Source organism: Cetorhinus maximus, chromosome 19 (assembly GCF_964194155.1).
Source record: "Cetorhinus maximus chromosome 19, sCetMax3.hap1.1, whole genome shotgun sequence".
NCBI lineage: Eukaryota > Metazoa > Chordata > Chondrichthyes > Lamniformes > Cetorhinidae > Cetorhinus > Cetorhinus maximus.
The window spans coordinates 30182505-30202061 of NC_135897.1; the positions used below are offsets into that span (position 1 = coordinate 30182505).

Below are 19557 nucleotides of genomic sequence, written 5' to 3' on the forward strand. Positions count from 1 at the left end.
TCAAAGATATAAGAAAAAGAAAAAAATTACTGCATACATTACAGCATACTGTAAGGTTAACATTGAGGTGCTTTATTGTGTAGAGAAGCATGCTTGGCTTATCCATATTTTCTGTAATTACATTTCTGATTTTAAGAGCTATATTGTATGTGCTCCAGAACTGGAGTCACCTATATTACAGGCTCAAATACAGATATAGCATTGTTTGAATTTGCGATGTGTGAATTGGAATGGGCAGTTAGTGTCTGCTGAATTCATAAAGTTAATGTGTGGAAGTGCACAAAGAAAAGTTCACATTCACAATGGAAGACCATTAGTATTTATTTTATTACTCCAAAAATATGATTTTAAATAGCATAAACACACAGCAAGTATATTATAACACATTTAAAAAAACTTAGAAACTCAGATTTTTTAAAGGATGGCTCCTCCCCCAAATAATTACAGCACTGAAATTTCCAGCATATTTAATAGCAATGCTTTAAAGTGGCACAATTAAAATTTCTATTTCTAGACTCTGCTTTTAAATATACAACTTTTTCCCCATTTCGTCCAGATAAAACAGACCTTATCCTGTTCTGCTCTTGTCCCATTTACTTTCGGCTGGCCACCAGGTGACAAGAGTACCTGGACCATCTATAATCTTTTCCCCCATCTTCCTATGCCTTGTGGAAATGTTACAGCAACTCCAAATGGCAACTTCTGAAACAATACAGCTCATTAGGGTGAGATCATGTGAGATTGACTAGCGGCTTCACATTGCTGTAACAATGTAGGCACACAAAAGTGCAAAAACTCAGGTTTCATTCAAGGGGAAAAACCTTAAAATTATGATTCACAGAGGAAGTGGTATTGCAGCAGAACTGGGAAGCAATCATCCGTTAAAATATAAACCATCAAGTCAGTCCATTTAAAAAAAAGCTTGCTTATAAATATTAGGCAAATTACAGTTAAATATTTGGGGGTTGCATATTTTTCTTCATCTATAGAATTCTAATATTTTGGAATTAACTGTTCTTAAATTCTTGAAGTCACCTTTACCTTCTCCACAAATGTAAACCTATGTTCCCACCTTATTCATTTTATCTCAGTGCTAGAGCAGGGTCCCTGTGATCATTGTGCTTGCTATCTAATAGAAACCTCAGTGTAGTGTTTAAAATTGGTGCATCATTTACCCTAGTAAAACAAAATCAGTGCTTCCCTTTCCATTTCTTCCCCATCCCAACCCCCAGAATAAGTAGGTGACCCAAGTTTGAAGAAAAACCTTTTGTTTGAACGTGTTAACCAAAAAGGGTTTCTATTTCTTTTGGTTCACCATTTGTGGACTCCATGGTTATAGAGGCCACAAAAGGCCTAAACAGATTACAACAAGTCTAAACATCCTTTCAGCATAACACATATGCAGAAAATATAACGGTAACAAGGTCAGAAGTTAAGCAGACTGATTTGGTCCATAGACAAACTCATTCTTATTCCAAATATGCTAACACTGGATTTAGGAATGCACTTAAATTGGTTTTCCTTTTGGATTATACATTGTGAAGTTTTATGAGGCATCTGCAAGTCAATCCTCGATTAGAAAAGAAAAATGCTCACGTAATTCTAGACCGACATTACATTTAACACAAAATAGCTGGTATATTGAATGGTCTTCTATTAGATGGCTAAATGGTCAAAAGTGATTGCACCATAGAATAATATTTTCTGCTCCAAATGTTTCCTGTACAAAAAATTCAACCAAGCATTTGTGAGGAGAAACTCAGGCAAATAAGATGGTAGATGTCATTTTTTAAAATATAAAAAGGCAAAAAGATTTGAAGGTTTATGTTCAATCAATTTCTAACTGGACATTCAAAACACTGACCAACATGTCATTTATCAGATGAGTAAATATTGTTAAAAACATGGGATATGAGTACTTTTGTCCTGAGTCCTACCACAGTGTTCAATATTCCCATCCTTTTAATTTCTGTATATTTGCCAGGCGACACAACACTTCCCACTGTCCAAGAAAGCGGCCAGAAAAATAACCAGTTTCCAGGTTATTCTAACCAGCTTCTAGCCATGGGCAACATATTATCACAGTCAGTTGGTTTGATAACAAGCCTAATCGAGCCTTAATTGTTCACTTAAATATGGCGGGCCGGTTGCTGATTTTGGGGCTCGCCCGCCCCCTTGTATTATGGGAGAGAGCTAAGGGGTGGGCAGGAAGATGGTCGAATGGGCGCCCACCTCATTTTATGTGCCCCCCCGTGGGAAACATGCCCACTAGGGGCAGGTAAAATTCAGCCCACAGCCTCTCCTAGACCACTCAGTAGCTTGAAAATCACAAGGATGGGCAATCATGAACAAGGCTTTACACCTTATTGTTCTGTGCCATCGAAGGTTCATACACAGGCCCTGCTATTTCACAACGCTTCCATTGTTTGTACAGTTGATATTCAACATTTGTTTAGAAAAAAATTGCAACTTGTAACCTACACATTACTCATTTCCAAATATTATCAAAACTCAGTTAAGATGTTTAAGTGGACTTAATTCAATATTGATACAATATTAACATTTTGGAATTATTACCCACAACATTTTAAGCATCTGTTCTTTTATAGTTTTGCAGATTAAATTGTTAACATCATTATTGGTCTTTGGATTAAATACTTGTTTAAAACACAAAAAGCAGTTTTCACGGATACCATTGAAAAAAGTTAACTTCTGCATCTATGGTCTAAACTTGTTCTCAAATGAACTGCAGATTATATATATATATAAAAATAAGGCTACAAAAGATAAATTCAAAAATACTTCAAGTGGTGTACAATTTAGTGCAGCATTTCTAAGAGGCTTTAAACTCTACAAAAGCACAGCCCTGAGCTGTTAATTTTAACAGTATAAATAGGGAGATAGAAGGTGATTAGGAACATCCTCTTAATTGATAAGCAGACTACAGTCCTCTAAACCAGAGCGATTAGTTTTGTCATACCAATTAGCATGATTGCAATTTAGAGGCTTTGTGTATAGAGTCAAATCAGTTAGACAACTAAAAAGTTATAAGTCTAGAACTTTAGGCTAAATTAAAATAAAATGCCACCCAAGAAGCAGTCACTTAGTGCAAGTTTTAGTTGTCCAACTGTTAGAATTTAGTTCTACGGTTTACAAATCTGTACAAGTAGTTGTGCAGTACAGGACACAGGAGCTTCTACATAAACGCTGCCTTCAGTTCTTTAAAGGCTGCTCTTCGCTGCTTCCTGTCCTCTTCCATACGCTTGCGCTGTTCCTTCTCGGCTTTGATTTCAGCTTCAAATTTGCTGCCAGTTGTCAGAGCCTGAACCTAGAAACAAAGGCAAGTTAACTTTAAGCAATAGGATGTTGTGACTTAAAAGAATTAAATCTCCCCTCATTTCCCTAAAGCTTTGTCTTATTCCCCAACTGTCAGAGAGGCACCGACTGGCTTCACTGCCACCATTGCTCAAGTCAGTCACTTCCACATGGTCTGTCAATGTCTGCTTTACAATTCACCTATTACCAGAGATTGTAACTTACAGTCCAGATGAATGGGAGGAATTATATATATGACTACAAAAGATAATTAAAAAATACTTCAAATAGTGTACAAATTTGTGCAGCATTTCTAAAAGGCATTAAATTCTACAAAAGCACAGCCCTGAGCTGTTCATTTTAAGAGTATAAATAGGGAGAGGGAAGAAAATGCACCAGGAATTATAAATCATGTGACCCAATTCCTCAAACTACAGCCTCTTCTCCTTTAGCCGTCTTCAAGTTTGGAGCATTCAACCATGATAATGTTTTAAAGTTTTAAATTAATAAGATTTTGGCTAGCCACATATAAATTAACCATAATGGAACTGAACTAAAAAGGACTTGCAGAGCTGCCAACAGTAGGTAAACTGATAAACTAGCATCACAAGCTGAACTGGTATTGAATGTGGTTATAAAATATTCTCAAGGGCAATAAATACTGGCCTTGCATGTGGATGCCCACATCCCTTGAACGAATAGAAAAGCCTAACTGAAGCATGCATCTTGTGTGTAAGAAACTGACCGATAAAATATGATGAAGCATTATGATCAATGAAGACAAGGAACAACTTTGTTGAAATCAGAAGTTGGCACCACCATCATATAGTTCATTACCATTTAACTGATTATACACAAGAAGGTACATACTTCAAAGTAGCACATTATGACTGACTTCCTTGGGACAGGGTCCTTGATGCTAACTAGCTCATTTTTAAATTCTTACTTTATGATCAGCTACAAAAATAATGTTTTTATGTGGCGCCTTTCATGACCTCAGGATGCCCCAAAGTGCTTCACAGCCAATTTTAGTTTTAAGTGCAGTCACTATTGCGAAGGATTAATGTGGCAGCCAACTTTGTACCAGAAAGCTTCTACAAAAAGCAACGTGATAATCACCAGATAATTTGATTTTTAGTGATGTTGATTGAGGGATAAATTTTGGCCAGGACACCAGGGAGAATTCCTGTGCACTTCTTCAAAATGGTGTCAGGGGATCTTTTACAGTTACTCAAGAGAGGAGATGGGATGTTGGTTTAACATTTCAACCAAAGGTTGGCACCTGTGACAGTGTAGCTCTCCATCAAAACTGGTTTGAAGTGTCAGCCTAGATTTTTTGCTCCATTCTCTAGAGTGGGGCTTGAATCCACAACTTTCTGACTCAAGGGTGAGAGTGGTGCCAACTGGGTCACAGTGGCACCGATTGACTCTGACTATATTTAGTTGCAACCCACTCCCCTTTCTTCCTATGGTAGCAGCATTTTCACTACCGTTAAAGCAAGACTTCAGATAAATTGTTCCAATGGGTAGCAAGTTTAAAATAGTTCCATTCTCCCCCATCTCCCGAGTGCCTGGTATGTATTAAAATCAAAACAAAACATTCACATGCTTGAAACATCTCCGAACTATACCACTGAGAAATGGACACAAATAAAGTGATCATCTCTCATATGGACATACCCTATAGTGCCACACGTAGTCTGAATTCAGCAAAGTGCGTCGATGAAGCTCTGCCAGTCTACACCTTGACTGCCACTGACTGGATCAAATTAGACATTCCAAGTAGTGTGCTGGATGAGTGCTGTCTAGTTACACCTCCCGGTGTCTTTAGTGCAGTTCAGCAGTAGGCAAAATGTCATGGTCAGCTAACGCAGCCTTTTAAATGAGAGCTGGGCACTCTGGCAACCCCGAATTGCTTGACAACTGGTTGTTCAGCCGACCATTTATAAATATTCCAGTTTTACAGATTCTTTTCTGTTCCGTAAATATTTCAGCCTTGCTCTGACAGTTGGTATTTACCTTTGCCTCAAAGAAATGCTTGGCACCTTGAACACCTTCGCTGGAGACATCAATTTCTGAAAGCCTGGCGAGAGCCATCAACCCACTGTCTTCCTCCAATTCGCCTGCTGCCGCTTTGTGGAAGATCAGAAGAAACTAGAAAGAAGTACAGGTACTCTGAGCAAATTGGTGAACTCTCATCAACTCTGCCCCCCGAGATCAAGTCCAACAGCGACCTCCGTGTATTGATTTCTATATGTGCTCAGGATATAGGCAATTATGTACTGCGCACCAAGTGCTGGTTGGAATTCAAGACCATCTTAGTGAAACAATCCTCAGAAACATCAATCTTCCACAGTTTAGCTAAAAAAAAAGCAAAATACACCACAAAAAATGTGAAAAGTTGTGACTCTGAGTTCATTCCTTTGATTTTATCTGAAACCTGCTCTCACATGAAACAGCCGCTACAGCGATGGTGTTGAATGAGAGCAAAGGGCAATTTGTGGCCTGCCTCCCTTCACTGTTCCCCTCTGCAAACTGCTGGGCTCCATTTGTGGCCTGTTGACCACACCGGAATCTAGTACTGGTCTCCTATCCTCAGCAAAGGAGACCTTTGCGAAAGCCATTAGGAAACAAATTTTTCTCAGTGTCCACACAGTAAGAACAAGGGGCATGTTAAAATAGGTTCTACAGCTTTTTCTCATCCTTTGAGAAAAAAGCCTGGCCTCCTCTTAGGAAATGTCCACAATAGCACAAATAAAAATAAATTCAGAAGTTCAGTGAGCATGGGGAACTCCAACCCCATCTGAAGATGTAGATCAATGCTCCATTACTCCATGATACAGCATACTGCAGTATCCTTGAGAATGGCCCTCGAGTAAGACATTGTTTAGAATTGTGGCTTTGCTTTGGGTAGGGAGGGGCGGTCAAGAGATAAAAGGGAAAACAGTTTGTAATTAACACTGTACTATCGTTGTTCCAAACCCAAACCTGCTGTGCCAAACATCTGGTTACAGTGTAGCTTTAAAGGAAACATTACATCGGACATGCAACTTTACAGTGGAATATGCATTTCCTTTGGCATTTAAATCAAAATGAGTAACATTTGAGCTAATGGCTTTCTCTGTTTCATGAGTCAATATTGCTCAATGAGTCAATAATACTCAGTGACTGAAGTCCCAACATAGACACTTGGGGCAGGATCTTTAGGTCGGCGAGCGGGGGTCAGGGCCCACTTGCTGACGTATAAAATGACGCGGGATGACGTCAGGCAGAACTCCCAATGTCACCCCGCATCATTTCAATTTTCAGGTCGGTGGGGGCACAGCCGAATCAGCTGTGTGCCCGTCGACCTGTCAATGGCCAATTGAGGCCATTTAAAAAGTCATTAACCTAATTAATGGACCTGCCCGTCCAACCTCAAGTTTGGTGGGCAGGCCGGGAGCCCTGGTGGGCTTCAGATAAAGCATGAAACCTCATCCACAGGCGGGATGAGGTTTCATGAGGGTTTTTAAAAATTTAATAAATGTTTGAGTTAAAGTGACGGACAGTGTCACATGAGGGAACATGTCAGGGAAATTTTTTCAACATTTACCTTCAAAGTTTTAATTCTGAGCTGATCTCCCTGAGGCTGCACTTAGCCTCAAGGAGACGAGTGCGTCCTTTCCCACGGATGTGCGAAAGAGTGCACAACCGGCTGAGGGAATCCCCCCCCACCACCCGCATAGGGAGCGCATAGCGCTTCCTGGCGGTCGGCACACTGGGTGGGCCTTAATTGGCCCACCGACTTAAAATGGCGGCGCACCCCTGATTCGGGGCTCCGATTGGAGGCTCCTGCGCTTCCCCCTCAACGGGGGGAAAATTCTTCCCTTGGGGAACTGTTATAAAAATTAAATACTCCAGGAAGTTTTTCCGTAAGAAAACAATTCAGAGCTAGATAGAAAAATAAATATAAAGCATGTTACTATATGTTTTAAACTGACCCGTTCAACCTGAGCACAGTCATATCATAGCAGTAATAGGAGAAAATCAAATGAGTATTTTAAATGCATGGTATACTTAAGAGACTTAACAGTCATAAAACATGCTAATCATTCTAGTGAGTACCTTAAATCTGGAAGAGCTTTTGCTTTTAGAGAAAGACTTCAGAGAAAATGATTTGTGCACATGGGACAAACCTTAATGCATTGATAGTTTCACAGCTCTTATTCTGTGGCTTCTCTGCTTCAATGATCACTTGCTTCAGGTATGGGTCATTGCTTCATTAGCACTATGTGGGAGCACAGACTTTACTCCTGAAGCCAATCAGCCAAAGAAAATATGGCTGCTGTTGCGTACCAATTCATACTTTCTTTGTTTTCAGGGAATCTTTCAGCCTTATTGTGGCTACTGTGGAAATATCAGCTGCAAACAAATTTGCAGGAACTCTACATGTGCACACATACAGCTTATGCATTTTTCACCAGCCCACTGTTTCCACTCAATTGTCAGCTTTAAGAGCAGGCACAATGGGCAGCTTTTTCCGGTCAGCAAGCGGGGGCAGGGCCCACTTGCCGACACGTAAAATGACGCATGGTGACGTCGGGCGTGCATCCTGACGTCTCCCTGCGTCATTTAGATTTTCAGTTCTGACCTGTCAATGGCCTATTAAAAGGCCATTAAAACAGTAATTGAAATGATTAATGTACCTGCCTGTCCAACCTTAATGTTGGCGGGCAAGCGAAGAGCCCAGGCGGCCTTCCGAAAGAGCATGAAGCCTAATCCATGGGCGGGATGAGGTTTCATGAGGGATTTAAAATTTTCGGAATATTTTTAAATAAAAGTAGTGGACATGTCCCAACTCATGTGACAGTGTCACATGAGGGGATATGTCAGGAAAATTTTTTCTAACCTTGAGAAAAGTTTTGTAACTTCATTTTGCCTCAGGGAGATCTGTTTGGACTTTTGTGCGCATGTGTGAAAGAGCGCACTCCTGGCTCGGGGAATCCCTCCCTGCCCACACAGGGAGTGCTCAGTGCCTCTGAGCGGACGTCTCTCTGGGCAAGCCTTAATTGGCTCGCTGACGTAAAATGGCAGCGGGAACCCACCCACTCGCGCCTGCTCCTGCACAACCCCCAACGGGGGGAAAATGCTGCCCAATATAAACAAGCCAGAAGCAATAGATTCACAAAAAATAATTGAATCCAATACAATTTGATAGGACCTTTCACAGATCCCCCTACAATAGATGCTTCAATACATCAGAGCCAATGAAGGGCAGATTTGTTTTCTAAAAAAATAGCCTCTTTTGACAATATTTAGTGCAACTTTTATGCAAGTAAATGATAATTGATTTCTACATCAAATCAAGCGGTCACTTTCTAATTGCTGCAATCAAGCATTGCTTTAGAACCAGTCGTTTAAATTGCTATACGTTGGGTGTGTTCAGGATAGTTATATTTCACTTTTAAGATTTTCCCTCAACAGACACAACTGCCAGTAAATTGAATTCTAGCCATGTCTAATAGCCTACATAATAAGCAGTACTCTATGATCTTTGACAACTACACTTACACTATTTACATTATATTTTAGGTTTACTGCTCCTGCCAGTAAACTATCTCCTTTCTAGTGCAGAGGGAAAGAACATCAGCAGCCAAAAAAACGACCAGCTTCCCACCTAACTACTGTGAGCCAGGAAGTCAGTGAATACCTATAACTCCCAATACTTACAGCAAGAGACCTTCTGTTCTCGGTGGGTGTCTCGTTTGATGCCTGCAAAAGTGGTGAGACATCCGCGCTGACTCTGAGGAGGAAGGCCTGCCAAGTAATTTGACATTCAGGCAGTTAATTACATGGACAGCGGCAGGCCTTCCTCCAGACAGGGACCCCGGAAGCAACCTTCCGCCAGCCACAAGCTGCTGACTAAACAGAGGCCGGCAGCTTTTGCACTCAGCAGCGCCACAGAGGAGGGCGTGGCTGCAGCTGGAACAACACCCCCACACTCCTCCAGAGTGCCAGGATTGCGGAGGGACCCAGGACAAATGTAAGTTGGGGGCATCTCATGGGATGGGGGTCTTGGGCTGCCATAGGGGTTGGCGGCAGGGGAAGGAGTTGGCCCTCCATCAAGCACAGATTAGTGCAGATCAAGGCCCCCCCCCACACCCCCACCTCCACCCGCCGCCCCCCCCCCCCCCCCCCCCCCCAAGTTTTACCAGTTGTGCAGGACTCATGTCGGCAGGCCTGCCTGGGGCTGGGAGGATTACAGCAGAGACAGGAAGAGGCTCATATGTGGTCGGTAATGGCCACTGAAAAGTCAACCATGGGCCTTCCTGCCCCAAACTTACTTCCTGTAGAGCGGGACCTCGTTGGGTGTCGGTCCTGACACCAACCCGCCAACTTCTCAACCCACCCACCTCCTTCCTCACCTCCTGCAGGGACAGAAGATTCCAGCCCAAGTCACCCTAACCCTAACCCTAATCATACAGATTTAAAAACACCTCAGCTAATTCTGATTAGGGGCCTTGCTGCTCTACTTCATGAAAAAAAATGTGTTGAGGAGCTATGAGCCTAACAAGATATCAAATATCTTTCTGCTGCCATGGCAGTCTACAGTTAAACATATCCTCTCTTTTATATAAGATTTACAACCAAACCAGCTTGTGTCTCAACTGCATTAGACCAATTTTAGTGCTCACCCATTGAATTATGCATATCAAAAGCAAGAAAGAAAGACTGCATTTATATAGTGCCTTTCACAACCTCAGGACATCCCAAAGCACTATACAGCCAATGAGGTACTTTTGAAGTGTGGTCACTGTGGTAATATAGAAGACACAGTAGCCAATGTGTGCACATCAAAGTCCCACAAAAAGCAATGTGATAGTGACCAAAAAACCTATTTTTGTGATGTTGATTGGGGGATGATTATATTGTGAACACCAGTGATAACTACCCTGCTCTTCCTCAAAATAGTATATTTTGGTTGGTTGGTTTTAATGTCTCATTCGAAACTTGGCACCTCCAACAGTACACAATCCCTCAATCCTGCACTGGAGTGTCAGCCTAGATTTTTGTGCATTGAGCCTAAAACCTTTTGATTCAGAGGCGAGAATGCTACCAACTGATGCATGGTTGACTCAGTTCAAAAGGAGTTCAATTCAGTGAGCAAATGCTAATGTGGAACAGACCAGCAGCAGAAAGTATATCCAAATACAAAGGAAAAGCCAGCACCAACGAAATTTTGCGAATTTATTTTGTGAACCAGATTTGTGTTTGACATTTTTAATTTGAAAATGTACCTATTTAATATTTATAATACTCCCTAACAAGTTAACTACTTCAGAGCAAGATCATTATTCTTAGTCACCTGTCCAATGTTGTAAATGCCTTGGAAGGCCTATCCTTAAACATAGAGTATGGTCTGGGGCATTAGTTACTGAGTTGAATGACTTAAATTTCTGTTAATATCTTGGCTCCTTCTAACTGGCTCAAGAATGGCAATTACAGCCATTTGCCAATGAAAGCTAAAGGCAGCCACCAATGTCTGCTTAGAATTCAGGAGAGGTGGTGAAGCGAAACAGAGAGACGAAGGAGCAGTGGCAAAGGTGAAATGATCAGCAACATACAGCTACAAATAGTTTTTGGATTGACTGATTACAGTGCACATCAAGGCTGGATGTTTGTTAGCCCCACTTTCCTCTCTCCTCATTCACCACCCACCCTAACAAATTCAGCAATAAAAGATGAGCCAGGAAACCATTATATTTTGTTACCTACACTGCTCCTAATAAAGTATAAACTATAACCAAGAAAATTACAATATGTTGCTAACAATGAACTTCTCTACTTCAGCTCTTCCTTTGTAACAGTGACAACTTTCTATGAATAATACCACAGGAGGCAAGCCAAAGTCCATTGACTTTGGTGGGACCGTAAAATCCCGCTGGTGTAAAATTCCACCCATTGGCTTTTCCATAACTCCGACTCCAGCATAACCCCGCTTCCAATACCTCCTATTTTACCTCCATCACCTTCTATTTAAAGGCTGAGTGGTAAACTCTCCTTTGTTGATTGGCCATCCGTTATATGCCCCACTTGATTTTTCTTTCCGTTGATGTCAGTGGAATCTACTCCATTAGTTGTCTGACTGGATTTCTAATCTGTAAAACTGGTGTTGATTTTAATCCTCACTGCCCTCAATATTGAAGCTCCTTGTTTCCGGGAGTAACACATGCAGGGTGATTTGGCTTATTGACGGCAACAATCAGAACTGGAGGGAAATCCTCTCGCAACCACATGGGGCTGCATGACTTATGGCGCAGAGGTGGCTGGTGCGGGGACCATGTTGAGTGAATTCTACCTACATTATTATATGGGGCACTAGGGCAAGTTTGGCCACGTGTACCTGGAGTTTGAGATCAGGCCTGATGGTAAGAGTTGACCGGAATATCCAGAGCTCGCAGTGTGGCTGTGAATCCAGAGCCTGGCAAGGTTACGAGGTGGCAGAGGGAAAGCCGGGCCCAGGGTCCCAGGCATCACACTGCTGCTACTGCTGAATGTCTTTGAGTCACTGTGTAGCAGCAACAACAGCAGTAACCCCCCTGTACAGCTCCCTGACTGTAAAAAAATTCAGATCTTACAACTGCCTGCACATAGCTTTCTCATAAATAGACATTTCAGGGCCTTTGAAGCTCAAGATTCCCAGCATCAATATCCCCAAACACCCTGCTGCATTTGCCTACTGAACATTAATTCCTTGGATGTGATGGCCTGAGGATGTGAAACACAGTATAGTGTTTATATTCCATGCCGGCAGCTTTACATGGAATTTACAGCACACAAACAAGCCATTTGGCCCACCTTATCTATGTTGTTCCACATAAGCCTTCTCCTACCCTTTTTGGCCACACCCTTCAGTTATTAAATATAAGTTCCACACAAAGTATGTCAACAAGTCATTTTAACAAATTACTAATTACTTTTAGACTGATCAATTAAAAAAAATTCAAAACAGGAGCTAACCATGTAATATTACATTCCGTCAAAGTCATAGCAACATTATGCACTTCATTCCAAAAGCTGTTTCTCCAACTGCGCAGTTTTACACAGGAATATACAGTTACTTTCTTATACTCCCACAAAACATGATTGCTATTCAGATTTGCCAAGGTCAGGCCATTGCAAATAGTGAGAAGATTGCAAATTTACTGGAATTAGTGTTCACAAGATACACAGAAAGAAGCTACACTTGTTACAGCAGAATCAAGATGTCCATTTCACTACATTGATGCACAGAATTGTAGATAATTCTTAATCAGGTAATAGGAATATCCCTTCCATATCCTGGAATCACATTCACCACTCAAAGAAAGACAAAATGTATCTTCATGTCACGTTGGATTGTCCAGGATCTGCAATAAACTAGCTTGGAGGTGAAAAAAATGTTAACTTTTCAGTCAGCTATTTTCTTGCCATGCCAGTTTTCTTGGAGTTCTAAGAAAGCATCTCTTTAACAGTGAAGATATCTCCTCACCAGGAAAGAGCAAGATCCTGCTTTAAATATACAGACCAGGCTCTGGCCAATTCACTGGGGTCCGGCTGCAATTGCAAACTTAACCAAAGACATGGTGGCTTTCCTGCCAGGCCAATCTAATGGCAAGCGGATCTCAGAAGAGAATTAGGTTCATAAAACTAAAGTACTGCCTCTATGTACATATCGTATAAAAATAATTTTGTTTTCCTATGGACCGGAAAGAGCAATAATGTTCCTCCAGGCCCTACAAGAAAATTTCCCTCTCAATTCCTGACACAAGTTTTTAACCAACTGCCGATGGTGGCCAAATCCCGAGGCCCAGGTGGGAAAGGGATGAGGTTGGGGAGCAAGACTCTTCCAGGTCTCATACTGCAGAGGGTTAGGTGCTTTGCTGTCCACCTTGGCACCTGCTGTCACCACTCGGCAGGAGTCAAAATCTGAGTTTTAGGGGGAGTTTTTTAACCTGCCAGGGTGAAGGGGCGTTGGTACGTATGGGGGATCAAAACATCAAAAAACACCGGAGCGCCAGGATGCCAGCAGGAAGGTGCCATTCCACATTTGACTCAAGCGCAATTGTGAGCATATGAGAATCCCCCAGGACAGGCGGGTCTGCAATTCACATATGCCAAAGGCCAATTGACTGCATCTTTAATGATGGACAGAAAATACTGGAATTACTCAGAAGATTCTGATGTAAGGTCACAGACCTGAAACATTGGACAGAATTTTCATTTTTGGGTTGGAACCAATCCTGAGTCCTAATGCCTGAGGGGATTTTTTTAACAACCAGCAGGTCAATTAGTGGCCAGAGCGGTATAAATAAAGAGAGAGGGCAGGCTCCCAAGATTGGAGGGCCAATAGGCTGATACATCACTGTCAGAGGTGGAGCTACTGATGTTGGTCAGTAAAAGAGGTGGAGGCATCATCTGAAGACATTTGCCCATTAAAAGTAAACAGAGGACACAGTTGCCACGCTGTCATCGTGAAGGAGGAACCCCTCCACTGGGTGACCTCCGGCCGCAGCTGCGGCCGTCTTGCAATCACAGCCAATGGGGGTGGGGTGCATGGCTGGGATTAAAAGTGATCAATGGGATTCTGGTTCTCCAGTCTGCTGCCAAGAGCCAGCCCCTTCATCGGCTGGGATTTGGCCTCAACAGGGGGCCAACCTAACGACTGGAAAATTCAAAGTCAGTGTGTAAACACTAAGTGAATAGACCAATTAAGGGGCTTAATTTGCTACCCGCTTATTAGCAGGTAGCTGTCACCCCATGCCACCCTCCCCCCACCCCACCAATACTGACATTCTTGAAAATTACCCAAATACAGGAATATGCTGGAAAATCAGTATGCTGGCTAATGACAGGAAAATTGCAGACTCTCTGCCTCAGGTTCTGTCTCCGTGACTGTTTAAAAACTTTGCTTGTTAACTCTGTTCCCATCTTCACAGCTGCTGCCAGACCTGATTATTTCTAGCATTTCCGATTTTTATTTTAGATTTCGAACACTTGCAATATCTTGCTTTTGTCTTTAATGATGGATTCTGGCTTTAACTGTCAGTGTATGGGTTTTCCTGGAGCTCGCCTGTTGAACAAGGCAATAGGATATTGGGGATAGACAGAACTGGGCAAATGTCAGGCAGGAAACTCTAAAAAAAAGACCGAGCTATGACAGCTGCTTCTTTGCCGAGGTGCAGGCTTTTGTTCATAGTACTTGTTCTGAGAGTGCACTTTTCGAGACTTTGTGGTCATTTCTTCCCTGCTGTCAGCTTCAGATCAGCAAGGGAGCTGCTTGCTCTACCTTGGATCTCTTACGAGGAACAAGAAGAGCAGCAACATCAACAGCAGCAGAAGCAATAGCCTTCTCCATAAGACCATAAGACATAGGAGCAGAAATTAGGCCATTCGGCCCATCGAGTCTGCTCCGCCATTCAATCATGTCTGATAAGTTTATCAACCCCATTCTCCCCGTAACCTTTGATCCCCTTACCAATCAAGAACCTATCTATCTCGGTCTTAAATACACACAATGACCTGGCCTCCACAGCCTTCTGTGGCAATGAATTCCATAGATTCACCACTCTCTGGCTAAAGAAGTTTCTCCTCATCTCTGTTCTAAAAGGTCTTCCCTTTATTCTGAGGCTGTGCCCTCGGGTCCTAGTCTCTCCTACTCATGGAAACATCTTCCCTACGTCCACTCTGTCCAGGCCCTTCAGTATTCTGTAAGTTTCAATCAGATCCCCCCTCATCCTTCTAAACTCCATCAAGTATAGACCCAGACTCCTCAAATGTTCCTCATATGTTAAGCCTTTCATTCCTGGGATCATTCTCGTGAACCTCCTCTGGACCCTCTCCAGGGCCAGCACATCCTTCCTGAGATACGGGGCTCAAAATTGCTCACAATATACTAAATGTGGTCTGACCAGAGCCTTATAAAGCCTCAGCAGCATATCCCTGCTTTTATATTCTAGTCCTCTCAAAATAAATGCCAACATTGCATTTGCCTTCCTAACTACTGACTCAACCTGCAAGTTAACCTTAAGAGAATCCTGGACTAGGACTCCCAAGTCCCTTTGCACTCCAGATTTCTGAATTCTCTCCCCATTTAGAAAATAGTCTATGCCTCTATTCTTCCTACCAAAGTGCATGACCTCACACTTCCCCACGTTGTATTCCATCTGCCACTTCTTTGCCCATTCTCCTAACCTGTCCAAATTCTTCTGCAGCCTCCCCGCCTCCTCACTACTACCTGCCCCTCCACCTATCTTTGTATCATCTGCAAACTTAGCCAGGATGCCCTCAGTTCCTTCATCTAGATCATTAATGTATAAAGTGAAAAGTTGTGGTCCCAACACTGACCCGCTCCACTAGTCACCGGCTGCCATCCTGAGAAGGACGTCCTTATCCCCACTCTCTGCCTCCTGCCAGACAGCCAATCTTCTATCCATACTAGTACCTTGCCTCTAACACCATGGGCTCTTATCTTACTGAGCAGCCTCCTGTGCGGCACCTTATCAAAGGCCTTCTGGAAGTCCAAGTAGATAACATCCATTGGCTCTCCTTTGTCCAACCTACTCGTTACCTCCTCAAAGAATTCTAACAGATTTGTCAGGTATGACCTCCCCTTGATGAAACCATGCTGACTTTGCCCTATTTTACCATGCACTTCCAAGTATTCTGAAATCTCATCCTTAATAATGGACTCTAAAATCTTACCAACGACCGAGGTCAGGCTAATCGGCCTGTAATTTCCCGTCTTTTGCCTCACTTCCTTCTTAAACAGGAGGGTTACATTAGCAATTTTCCAGTCCTAGCTGACTGCTGCTTCACAGGACTGAGAGGTGGAAACAGAGCTCGAGCTTGCAAAAGACACTACCCCAATCACAAGGTATAGAGTCAGAGGGTTACCTTTCTGGACATGACGGAGCACAAGTGCTTCTGGAAGCTCTGACTCATGTCAGGTCATTGCTGATATTTTCAACTTCCTGCCAAATGGGTACGCATTGGCATTGTCAGTAATCATCAAAGTCAGCACAGCCTTGAATTTCTTTCCCTCCAGCTCAATTAAGGGAATTGCCAGTGGCATCTGTAGAATTGTTCAATCTGCTGTGCACAAGTGCATCTCCCAGGTGACATAGTTCCCAGGGCCGCCACTTGGTTACCTACGAATCCAGTCAACATGAGAGGGCCCATGGAGTTGATGTTCTGGTTGGATTTCCAGATATAGAGAATTATAGATTGTACATATGGTAATCAAGGCGCCCTTAGATCAATCAGCAGTATTTGTCAATCAAAAGAGATTCTACTCCATTAATATTCAGTTGGGATGGGACCAGCGATTATGGAGCCCTATCAAAGTCTCAGCTCCACCTGCGCAGGGGCAGACTCAGCCATCGGAACAGGAAGCAGCATAGGGGGCTCTGGTGGAGCAGGGACACTTTCAATGAAGTTCCTCCTTCCATGAACCCTTTCTCCATCTTGCCTCTCATGGTCCACCCACATTTCCCAGCAAGTCAAGAGCTGGAGAGCACGTTGCTGTACTTCACTGAGGCATTGAATGGCCAAGGCGAGGTTTCTTTTGTCCTATTTAAGCTGGAAGATTGAATGTGCAGGCCATTGGTCAGGGTCAAGCATGCATTCTATTTTTATCACATCTAATGATCCAAGCTGATAGCTACTCTTTCCACAGAGATGGACATCATCACAAAGGCCTGAGACATTTTGGCACTCACATTGGAGATGAACTTCTCCAATCTCTCTCCAGTTGTGCGAACCTCACAGATTTTCTGCACCTGTTCTTCATCAATGATCATTAAGGTCCTGCACCAATTTGGAGGGACTTGTGTCCTCCAATAGGGACTCCAACACCTGCTATTTTGTGATGTAGTGATAATAGATGCATTGGTTTTAATCTTCAAAAATTTTCTAGATTCTAGAAAGGTACCAGCGAATTGGAAAACCACAACTGTAATGCCACTATTAAAGAAAGGAGGGAGACAGAAATCAGGAAACTATAAGCCAGTTAGCCCAACATCTGTCATTGGGAAAATGCTAGAATCCATTATTGACAAAGTCATAGCAGGATATTTAGAAAATCATTATAAAACCTTGGCAACTCTGCCTGAGTGTAAGAAAGGGAAATAATGTTTAACAAATTTATTAGAGTTCTTTGAGGATGTAACAAGCAGGGTGGATGACAGTAGGTGTAGTGTATTTCAATTTCCAAAAGGCATTCCATAAAGGTGCCCAATAGAAGGTTAACACAAGTTAAGAGCTCCTATGTTGGAGGTAATATATTAGCTTGGGCACAGGAATGGCTAACTAACAGGAAACAGAGAGCCAGGACAAATGTGTCATTTCTGGTCAGCAAACTGAAACTAGTGGGGCGCCACAGGGATCAGTGCTGGGTCTCAACTATTTACAATCCATATTAATGGCTTGTATGAAGGGACAGAGTATTGTCATCAAATTTGCTGAAGATACAAAAATAGGTGGGAAATCAAGTAGTGAGGAGGACAGAAAGGGCTGGATTTTGGCTATCGAGTTGTATAGCTCCAGTCAGGAAATTTCCCAACTTGCCAGACCTTCCTTAGTAAAAAAGTACCCCAAATCGTGAGACTTTTGCTCTGGGAGAGCAGTGAGGGTGGGGTGGGGTGGTGGTTCAGGATGGAGTCGGGCCTGCCGATCCTGAAGCAGGTGTAGGTGGCCATGGGGGTGGGTGAGAGCTGAGGTGGGCTGGTTAAAAGGGCCACCTCAGTTCTCTGGGACTTTGTTCCAAATATTTTGGAAGATTTGAAGCCTTCTAGCCCTCACCTGTCACAGCTCCTCAATCCCCTGCATGGCCCTTCATATCCATCATGCCAACTCATGACCCCCACCTGCCTCCCACAGCACCATGCAAATTCCATAGCCACTCACCCAATATCCACCATGGGAAGACCCCAGGAGTCATACGGAGATTAAATAAAATAAACTTCTAAAAATCTAATACAGCTGTCACTATATGCACCTGATACTGGAAAAACTCCCATTCATGAAAGCATAAAAGCTTTTAAATCTCTTATAAGTCTCTTATAAGACTTCTATCTGCACCCCTAATAGACTCTTTACGCTGTCAATCAAACTGCTGAGATAATCGTAGCTATTGAAACTCAGCCAGGAATTTATAATGAATAGCCTTTAGGGAAATGTCTAGAAAGAACTCTCCTGAAAATGCTTGAAAAGATGCTACACCAGCTGGCCTGTTCATCAAAGCAATCCAGCAGAGGGTTTTATTAATACATTCGCTAAAACAATCAGTTTTTTTTAACAGTTTAAAGAGTGGGAAACTTTAAAAACTTAATTGAAAAACTTCAGATCATGACAGTTACACAGATCATATCCGCCCTTCGAGAACTTTATATCTACTACATAAATTTGTGACTCTGGCATTGTGGGTTAAGGCCCTTGCAACAGCCAAAATGGGGTCTGTTTGAACTCAGCACTAAGTTCAAATGACCCTGCTGAGTTTGGGTTTCCCTCCTGTGTGAATCATGCCCCTTTCCCTTTTCCCCTAGCGGCAAAAAAGGAATCTGTTGGAAATGGGGTTGAGACGTCAGCATCCGAGTCCTGCCTACCATTTTTAAAGGTCTGCAAAATCTTCACAACCCCTCAAAAATCTGGCCCAAAAAGTCTGCAAAAAGATATAGATAGGTTAAGTGAGTGGACTAAACTTTGGCAGTTGAAGTATAATGTGGAAAATGTGAGGTTGTTCACTTTGAAAGGAAGAACAGAAGAGCAGAATATTATTTAAATGGAGAGAGACTACAGAATTCTGCGGCACCATGGGATCTGGGTGTCCTCATAACATGAGTCACAAAACATTAGCATGCAGGTACAGCAAGTAATTAGGGAGGGGAATGGAGTATAAAAGCAGGGAAGCCTTGACTCAGCTGTTCAGGGCATTAGTGAGCCCACACCTAGAGTATTGTGTACAGTTTTGGCTACCCTATTTAAGGAGGCATATACTTGAATTGGAGAAGGTTTACTTGGTGGTTCGTGAGATGAAGAGGTTGTCTTATGACTAAAGGTTGAACAGGTTGGAAGAATGAAAGGCAATCTTAATAAAACATAGAAGATTCTATGGGGGCTGGACAGGGTAGATGCTGAGAGGATGTTTCCCCAATCTAGAATGAGGGGCACAGTTTCCAAATAAGGGGTCTCTCATTTAAGACAGTGATGAGATGGAAATTCTTC

At 42.6% G+C, this 19557-nt stretch overlaps 1 protein-coding gene across 1 annotated transcript in view; it reads right to left on the bottom strand.

Annotated features, from left to right (window-relative positions):
- Window positions 1–308: 308 nt before the first annotated feature.
- efhd1 (EF-hand domain family, member D1) overlaps window positions 309–19557 on the bottom strand; it is a 183628-nt gene continuing 164379 nt past the window's right edge. The window contains exons 3-4 of the mRNA XM_078563656.1: window positions 5335–5469; window positions 309–3328 (exon numbers count right to left, since the gene is read on the bottom strand). Coding sequence (XP_078419782.1) covers window positions 3197–3328; window positions 5335–5469 — 267 coding nt within the window. The 3' untranslated portion in view covers window positions 309–3196. The remainder of the gene's footprint in view (window positions 3329–5334; window positions 5470–19557) is intronic.